This window comes from Corylus avellana, chromosome 9 (assembly GCF_965113065.1).
Source record: "Corylus avellana chromosome 9, dhCorAvel1.hap1.2, whole genome shotgun sequence".
Lineage (NCBI taxonomy): Eukaryota > Viridiplantae > Streptophyta > Magnoliopsida > Fagales > Betulaceae > Corylus > Corylus avellana.
This window is the reverse complement of record NC_142498.1, coordinates 13,657,873-13,667,867: the sequence shown is the minus strand read 5'-3', so window position 1 is coordinate 13,667,867 and position 9,995 is coordinate 13,657,873. Positions and strand designations below refer to the sequence as shown.

At 41.3% G+C, this 9,995-nt stretch overlaps 1 protein-coding gene and 1 pseudogene across 1 annotated transcript; one reads left to right on the top strand and one right to left on the bottom strand.

Moving 5' to 3' along the window:
- The first annotated feature begins 1,609 nt into the window (after positions 1–1,609).
- Positions 1,610–2,525, top strand: LOC132190933 (zinc finger protein ZAT10 pseudogene; annotated as a pseudogene).
- A 594-nt stretch (positions 2,526–3,119) lies between these two features.
- LOC132189984 (60S acidic ribosomal protein family) lies at positions 3,120–4,155 on the bottom strand. The gene is made up of 2 exons (XM_059604848.2): positions 3,846–4,155; positions 3,120–3,546 (listed from the first exon to the last, which is right to left on the bottom strand). Exons 1-2 carry the CDS (start codon positions 4,041–4,043, stop codon positions 3,373–3,375), a joined length of 372 nt encoding a protein of 123 aa, XP_059460831.1. The 5' UTR covers positions 4,044–4,155; the 3' UTR covers positions 3,120–3,372.
- Positions 4,156–9,995: the final 5,840 nt, after the last annotated feature.

Here is a 9,995-nt window from a genome sequence, read left to right as displayed (position 1 = left end):
TGGGGGACAACGCCAATATGACTTGAGATACATCTCACATTAAGAAGTTGTTAATAAATTAAGGCATCGTTTGTTTCGGCAAAAAATATATTTCAATGATTGCTCGTACAAAAATTTAATAAAATATTTCTTATATTTTCATATAAATTTGAGGAGTTGTGAAGAAAAAAGAGACGACCAAGAGGAACCATAGAAGAAGAGAGTATGTGAGAATAGAAAGTCATTAGGGGTGGGATTGAAATCCAGTACAATTGCTTGCTCATATTTCTTGCAATTTGGGAAGGCAATTGTGAGAGGACTCTTATAAAGCTCACTTGCTCATGCAGGTGTTTGGAGAACCTAAGACCTGTTTGGGCATGAAGGTCTCATAAGGAACACTCTCACAATGTAGGTGTTTGGAGAACTTGAGACATGTTTGGGCATGTAGGCCTCATAAGGAATACTCTCACAATAGTCCACCTGAAAATGTGAGAGAGCAGCGAAAAATAGTTTACGTAGATGAGAAGCGTAAACTATTTTACGCCTCATAAATGTTGTTTTTCTTGGTCAACTGAAAACATTTTTAAGTTGACCAATATTCTATGCCGCGCCAAACACTCAAACTAGGAAAAACCTTTTATGATACTAAATTTTTTCTCAATTAACATTTTAATAAGTCATAGAAGGAAGTTTGAGAATGAAAAACAATTTTCTTTTGTTTATACACATGATAGTTTCTAATGGATTTAGATATGGATCGTAGTACCTGCTAATGATTGGTGTTGTAGTTTTCTACATCATTGGGTGTCACCCAACGATCATGATTTGTTTTTACTTTATTGATTTAATTATCAAATTTTTTTTCCAGATCCAATCAAGATGGCAAGATTCTATATTCTTTCTTACTGGTTCAGCCATGGATAGTGAAAGCCCTTTTATGGAAATTGTTTTCCTTTGGGATGGATGAAAAAAATTTCTCTTGGGTCAATGTCAAAACAGATGATACCTAATTAAATTAACTTGCTTAGGATGAGAAACCAATTACAAAAATAAGTTACTCATAGTCATAGCCAATTATTTCACCCACAGTATAGCCAAAAGCTGGGCTAAGCATCTCCATGCATTGTAGCTAATAAAAAACACAATTTTCTACTTTATTTTACCATTTTTTTTTAATTTATTCTCTACTTTTTGTAAATAGTATTTACCCTTTTTTTTTATTAAGAAAAGAGGAGATAGAAATAATTAAAAAAATAATTAATAAGCTACAATACTCGTCTAAAAGTAACTAATCAAAAAATAAAATACACTGTTGGACATGATTTTTATCTTGTATTAGCTAAATATACACAATATAAAAGTTTTAAAGCATCTGCTAAAGATTCAGAATGCGTAGCCTTCTTCCTAACTGATCATTGAGCTAGTGAAGGGGCTGATCATCTAATAAATTTAGCTGGTATAGAAATAATAAAAAAATTAATATGCCTCCATGTAATTCGTTGTATCAAAGTACATATCAATAATAAATGAACAAATATAATTATTGGTAACATATGACGGTTTTTTTTTACCCCTATCCAAATAGAAAACCCTTTGAATTTTCATAAAGTTAAAAATTAAGAATGCCTGATTGAGCAACACGTATTGAGCATCTATAGCATGATGAGATGGAAGCAACTTTTGAACTCTCCAATTCCCTCTTGCCACACCATCTCGACTGCCCACATCTTCCAATCTTATGCATTGCCAACACACATCCAAATCCCAATCCAATGCCATAAGCCATCACAGCTCACTCCTTCCTTTTTGATCACTTCTCAGGCACCTTACAACTCTATATAAGAACCCTTACATTATCCTTCTACATAAACACTCACTCTCTACTAACTCCCTCTGAATTCCCACAAACGCATCAAATGGCTTTGGAAGCTCTAAGTTCTCCAATCTCAGGTGCCCCTTTGATGCATAATGAAAATGCAGAAGACCACTATGTTGAGCCATGGGCAAAGAGTAAGCGCTCTAAGCGTCCCCGTATCGACAATCCTCCGACTGAAGAAGAGTACCTAGCTCTCTGCCTCCTCATGCTAGGAGGAGGTCATGGTGGTGGCACCACAACCATGAACATCAACAACCAACCATGTCTCTTGCTGCCATCACAAACTCTCCGTTACAAGTGCACCCTTTGTCACAAAGCCTTCCCGTCTTACCAAGCCCTGGGTGGACACAAGGCCAGTCACCGAAAGCCTGTTGGAGCAGAAGACCAATCCTCCTCCACCTCCACCACCACCACCACCACCACCACTACTACCACTATCACTACCAATTCTAACCCCTCAAACCCTATCAGTAAGACCCACAAATGTGCCATATGCCACAAGACTTTTCAGTCCGGACAGGCCTTGGGCGGACACAAGCGTTGCCACTACAATGGTGTCATCATTGTCAACCATAGTCATCGTGACTTCGACTTGAATTTTCCGGCCATGCCAGAGTTCCAGCCAGGTTTTAACATTCAACTCGCACAGAAAAGGTGTACTTCCCGGTGAGGCAGTAGTTGAAGTCCCCGTTTGGCCATGGAGCAACCTGCTGGAATTCCAAACCAAGTAGATTCTGCCTAATCTTCGAAATCGATTCAATAATAATCACGTGGGACTTTTGAACCACATGTATTTGTTTAGAAGTAAGCTAGTATTGTTGTGTATTAAAATTCTTATTTATTTGAAAGTAAATGATTAAATAAAATTGCATAAGTATCAACTTTAAAGCAATCTTAAAATTCCTATGACAGAATTTTACATGATTACATCCTTGTAAGGAGAACAGCATTGATGATTCTATGTTTCAAAGAAAATATATCATAAATCCCATCAACTTTATCCTCAAATCCTCACTTTCTTTGCAAATCAAAAAAATGAGAACACACCACCATTGCTTTCACGGCTATGCAGATGATTCTATGTTTCAAAGAAAATATATCATAAACCCCATCAACTTTATACTCAAATCCTCACTTTCTTTTCCTTGAAAACCTATGATTCAACTCTCTCAACCAAGACATTATAACCCCTGTTTCCTCTCTTCAACAGTCTCCATCCATATGCACTTGCTAAATGATATCAAAACAATCTCAAAAACGCATGTAACAAAAATCAACATTTTCATATAGCCTAGGAAAACAAACATTTTCAGCTGAGAATCTTAAAAGGCAGAGAGACCAACAAAGATTTTACTCAGCACAAAATTTTATCATGTCCCTTGATCAGATCACTTCATACTGCAATATAATCCAATTAACAAGATCTAATGGTATTAATAACTCACAATGACCCAACAAAAAAAGATAGAACAAAAACCATAAGATGATAGATAACTCCATAGCTACTGAGAAATGCTCTAATCAAAGAGTGAGAATCCCATGTCTCCATCGTCACTCTCTTCTGCCTTCTCTTCCTTCTTCTCTTCTTTCTTCTCGGCTTCAGCAGCTGGTGCTGCGCCTCCTCCTGAAGCTGCTGCAGCTGCTCCACCGCCTCCAATGAAAGCACCACCGCTGGCACCACCAATAATCACCTGTACCAAACAACTTTTACTCAGATCTCGCGGAGAACAAAGTACTATACTGTCAAGCCACTAGGCCATGAAACCCCAACAAGGGCGTACACCCACAATCATATATTCACCAAAAAACATTAGTTCTATATCTACTTCTATAACCCATTAATCCCAAAAACTACGAAGAGTATACTAGTACAAAAAATCTGTCTCAAGAAAAAAGAAAAAGAAAACAGTGGCAGAATCAAAACAAGGTTTTTCACATAAATCCATCAAACAACGAAAGCAGACAGAGAGATGGGAAGAGGAGGGGAGACCTGGAAGACTCCGGAGGTGGGGGTGACGAAGGAGAAGGAGGACTGAACTCCACCGGAGGAGTCGGAGGAGAGAGCAGTCTGGACGAGCTTCCTCTGGAGCTCAAAGGTAGACCCCGCCGACGCCTCCAGCTCCCCGGACACCGATTTTCCCGTCCACTCGTCGCCCGAGTTCCTGCACACGAACGTGAACACTCCCATTGCGGATCGAAACCCTAGTTCCTTATCAAAGAGATGGAGAGATAGAGATTGAGGCGCTTGTGTGTGTCTGACGGCTTCTATAGTGACACAGTTGCGCGGCCTTATATTATGAGGTCGTGGGAGACCCAAAACCCTAGTACTGGTGGATCGGCGGGCTACTTCGAAATGACGTATTTGTCCCTATACTTTTCTGTAATTCTTATCCACCTTGTTTGGCTTACTGGATTGGAAACAGATCCTTTTAGGACTATAAAGTAATTATAGAAGTCACTTGTATCATCTTTGTATTACTCTAAGAATGAGGTGGCTTTTAAAATTACCATTCAATCAAAATTCAATAATGATCAATCATAAGGCCAATAGTAATTTTAAAAGTTACATTATTCTTTACTCAAGGCTGTACAAAAAAATTGCCTACCACCTTCCAGATAAGTACCGTTTGTTACGGTCTAAATGGCTTCTAGTAGGTAGTAGAATTTTTCTATTTTCGACAAAGTCAATTTAGTAGGTGGAATAAATTTTCTAATCAATTGACGTTATCAACTAACTTTTTCCATTTCTCCGCTTAACCATATGGTCATATGAGAGGTAACCATATGGTCATATGAGAGGTTAGAGGACCTCAAGGATTGGTTTTGAGAGGATTACATTAGCGATCAATGTTACTAATTGTCACTATAACCGACATGTTGGTGACAGGTGAGAAGGTTGGCGGAAGAAGTCGGTGAAAATTCCAACTTTACCGATTGTTGCGGTGTGAAATGCATTAGAGATCGAGTTAACAAGTTATTTGACTCCCAGGCCTAGAGATCCTCTCCATTTCAAATGAAATGGAGAGGAGCCAGTTCCTTACTTTAAGAGGAGTAATATTGTCATTTCACTTTTTTTGGACAATATTATCCCTCTAGAATGGGACCGATTCCTCTCCATTGTAAATGAAATGGAGTGAATCCTTCTCCTATAGGATTGAGAGACAATTTAGAATCCTCTCAATTTTTTCTAAAGGCTTGAACTTTTTATGGGCATGATTTAAAGTTGGTGATATTACATTATTTTAAATTTTTTGAAGGACATATCAATATTGATATCATGGGGATTGCAAAAAAAAAAAAAAAAAAAAAAATTGGTGAGGTATCAAATTGTCCTCTCTCTAGGTCTTCTCTGAGTTCACTCTGAGAAGCTCGAGTGGTGAGGTTTTGGCTGGAAAACCGACGGTGCCGAATGCGATGGAGGATCTACATGGAAAAATCACGTTTACGAAGGGTGAACAACTGGAGATCATTGTATCGGACGATGAGATCGCAGAGGCCCAACAACAGAGGAACAATTGTCTGATTGGTAAGATCTAGGCGGGGAAATGGATCAACAAAGAAGCTTTCAAATCCGTCCTCACGAGGATTTGGCGAACGGTTGGGGGTGTCTGTTTCAAGGAGATTCAGCACAACATCTGGATGTTTGAATTCAATCTTGAGGAGGATAAGTGTAGAGTTTTAGAAGGACGTCCATGGGCTTTTGATCACTACATAATTGCACTAAACGAATTTGATGGAAGCATCCCGGTTTCACGTTGGGAGTTCAAGACATCACCTTTCTAGATTCAAGTCCACGATCTGCCGTTGATGTGCATGACAAAGGCGATAGGCGGCAAGATTGGTAGGTCATTGGGACTCTGGAAGAGGTGGATATAGCAGGGGAAGGGGTGGAGTGGGGTAATGTGCTACGTATTTGAGTCACCATTGATATCCATAAGCCATTAGAAAGGGGAAGGGCATTGACCATTGCTGGGAAGATACATTGGGTGTACTTTCAATACGAAAAACTCCCTCTTTTCTGTTTTGAATGTGGTAGAATAGTACATGAGGAGCATGGATATCCGATGAAATTGCGGCCAGATCAAAAGAGGGAATGGGGTGTTTGGCTCCGTGCGGACAGCACCCGGCGGTCGGGGAAATGAAGTGGGGGACTGAGGTAGCCGACTGGAAGCCATAAAGGGTCACGAATTGCAAAACAGACCACCGACGGCAGCAACAAAACAGAAAAGAAAGGTGACGAGGAAGGTGGAAACCCTATGCCACCTCATCTTTCAGATATGGAAAGTGCAGTTGGTAGACAATCTGCTTTTAAGGCTGTGGTTCAGGAAATTGGGGAATGAATTAATAGGAAAGATGCGGCGATCTCTACATGAGCTGGCAAGGAGATTACTATGCAAGATATAAATGGCAAGGAGCCTTGCGCAGTTAATGTAAGAGCGTTGGCACAATAGAAAGGAAAGGGAGCTGAGGGTTTTATCCCCTGGGCCCAGGGTGGGGGAAATGGGCCTGGTCCTACTATAATAGACCCTTCCAAAAAGACAACGATAGCCCCATATGGCTCAGTAGGAGGATCTGCGATAGCTGTGGGCTCAACTCAGAGGAAAAAAAGATGAAGAAGCAATGTTATCACAGAGAAAACAGAGGAATTAATAGGTGAATATAAAAATTTAGAAGAGGGTGGCACGAAGTGGTAGTGGGACAATAGTCCCAGCAACCACAACCCCTGTGTTGTTGGGAAAACGGAAAGGGGAAGCAGATGACGAAACCAACGAAGCAGGAAGGAACACAAAAGCTGGGAAATGGACTGAAAGTATGGAGGAGGGACCACAAGCTGTGACGAAGATGGCGGAGGCTGCTCAAAAGTTGAGACATGAGTCTCATAAGTTGGAATTGCCGGGGCCTTGGGAACCTCCGAGCAGTTCGAGACCTTTACCAATTGGTAAAGGAGAAGAAACCCGACTTTTTGTTTCTCTTGGAAACAAAGAGGAATAAAAAGAAGATGGAGGTGGTCCGGGCAAAGATGGGTTATGCTGGTATGTTCGTGGTGGATCTGGTGGGGAAGAGTGGTGGGCTAGCGTTATTATGGAGAGATGCCGTCATATATATGCTGTTGTCAAGAACTCGACCTCTGGAACACAGTGGACACTAACTGGCTTCTATGGACATCCAGACTTGAATAAAAGGAAGGAATCTTGGGAACTACTACAACATCTAAAATTCTACTCCCCTAGGGCATGGTTATGCATAGGTGATTTTAACGAAATTGTACAATCTGAGTAACCTTGGATACATGGGATCCAGGTTCACTTGGACCAACTGCAGATCAAACGGAAGTTTTATCAAAGAAAGGCTTGACCGAGCAATGGCGAATAGTCAATGGTGCAATATGTTTAAAGAAGCAAACATCCAGGTTCTAACTGCACGTTCCTCGGACCATAAACCTTTGCTACTAAGTTTGACTAATCCGTTGCAGGGGCATGTCACATGTAGGAGGGGGTTTAAGTTTGAAATGAGCTGGACACTGGATGAGGATTACCATAAAATCATAGAAGAGGCATGGAATACCGAGACATGTAGAACGGCACGACAAAAGCTCCATCAATGCAGCAAAAAGCTTATATCTTGGAGTAAAATGAAGTTGGGCAACACTGATGCCATTATTCAGCAAAAAACCAAGAGCTTGAGGAATTGCAGAGGGATGAAAGGCCTGAAAATGGAGAAGCAATCAAACAAATCAAAGGAGATATTGAGCTGTTACTTGAACAAGAGGACGTACGGTGGAGACAACGAGCCAAGCAAAATTGGTATAAAGCCGGAGACCGTAATACGAAGTACTTTCACGCTTGGGCAAACCAACGGCGAAGAACAAACAGAATCCTCAAGGTGAGAGACACAACAGGGCAAGAATGGCAGCAACCCCACGAAATCCCACAAGCATTCCTACACTACTTTACAGAATTGTTCACATTAGGAGGTGTCCAGGATTTAAATTCCTGCTTGGCAGGTATGGAAAGTCGAGTTACTCCAGAAATGAACATAAAACTGCTCCAAGAGTTCACGGAGTTGGAAGTTGATGAAGCCTTAACCCATATGCAGCCTATGAAATCACTTGGCCCAGATGGGTTTGGAGCAGGTTTTTATCAAAGTTCCTGGACAATAGTAAGGGAGGAGGTATGCAAAACTGTGCTAGATTTTCTGAATTTTGGGAATATTGATAGCTTTTTCAATAATACTTATATTGTTTTAATTCCCAAAACCAAAAATCCCTCTTGTGTAACTGATTTTCGTCCAATTAGTCTTTGCAATGTTTTATACAAGCTTATTGCGAAGGTGTTGGCAAACCGAATGAAAATAATTCTGCCCCATATCATCTCCCACAACCAGAGAGCGTTCATTCCTGGAAGACTTATCACAGACAACATTATTGTCGCGTTCGAAGCTTTTCACACAATGGCTACCCAGATGAAGGGGAAGCAGGGGTTCATGGCTTTGAAACTCAACACGAGCAAGGCCTATGACCTGGTGGAATGAGAATTTTTGGAGGCAATAATGAGGCGGCTCGGTTTTGTGGAATGATGGATCCAAAAGATAATGAATTGTGTCCATACGGTTACCTATTCGGTGCTCATCAATGGGCAACTGCATGGAAAAATTCATCTCACACGTGGTCAAAGGCAAGGAGACCCCTTATCTCCCTATTTATTTATTTTGTGTGCTGAGGGATTGAGCCACTTGTTGCGGAAAGCGGAGAAAGAACGTATCATTACAGGGTTGTCTATAGCTAGAGGAGGTCCAAGGATCAATCACTTATTTTTCGCAAACGATAGTGTCCTCTTTTGCAAAGCTAGTCTTTGGGAATTGGAAAATATACACGCAATGTTGGAGCTATATGAGAGGGCATCGAGTCAGAAACTTAATAGGGATAAGACCTCTCTCTTCTTCAGTAAAAACACCAACCAAATAGTCAAAAACCAGCTTGTTGCCATGGTGGGGGTAAACCCAACCGATCATTATGAGAAGTATTTGGGGTTGCCGACATTGATTGGCCGATCCCGGATGACATCATTTTCAAGCACCAAAGGTCGCATTTGGGATAGAATAAATGGCTGGAAAGAGAGGTATTTATTGCATGCCGGTAAAGAAGTGCTTCAAGCCATCCCCACCTACACGATGAGCATTTTTAAATTGCCAAAATCCTTATGCAAAGGGATTAATTCTTTGTTCTCCAAATTTTGGTGGGGCAACTAGGAAAGTGGATCCACAGTTGCTTGGATGAAATGGAGTAAGCTGGGTTTGGCAAAACAAAAGGGTGGGTTGGGCTATAGAGATTTGGAGCTCTTCAATATGGCCTTATTGGCGAAACAGGGGTGGTGGATTTTGCACCATCCTGAGAGTCTGCCAGCCCAAGTTCTGAAAAGAAAATATTTTTCTAAGGAGTCTTTCCTCAACTCCAAACTAGGGGGTAAACCATCCTATGTGTGGAGGAGTATCTGGGGTACCAAAAAGCTAGTGCAAGCTGGTATGCTTTGGCATGTTGGGGATGGAAACACGATACGCATATGGGGCGACAAATGGATTGATTCTACCAGCTCGGGCTAAATCCAAACCCCTGTGCGAATTTTGAATGAAAATGCCACGGTGAGAGCCCTTATAGATGAATCAACACAGTGGTGGAACTTTGAGTTGATAAGGGAGATATTCACAGAGGATGACGCTAAGCGCATATGCAGTATGGTTGTCAGTCCCCAACGTCAAAAGGACCAACTTGTTTGGGCGGGTACTAAGAAGGGTATTTTTACGGTACGTAGTGCGTATCATCTCTCACAGGAATTTATAATGTCAAAGCAAGGGGGATGCTCCAATGAAGGAATAATGAAGAGAATGTGGCAGGCAATATGGAAGATGAAGTGCCCACATGTGGTGCAACGGTTTATCTGGAAGGCCTGTAGTAATATATTGCCCACCAAAGAGAATCTGCTAAAACGAGGAACCACCCTTGATGCTTGGGGCCCCATCTGCCAACTGGAGAATGAATCAGTGGGTCATAGCCTTTGGAGCTGCCCGGCTGCCAAAGACGTATGGCTGGAGTGCACTCCGAAGGTACAAAAGTGCTCTAGTGTTGTTGATGAGTTCTCGAATA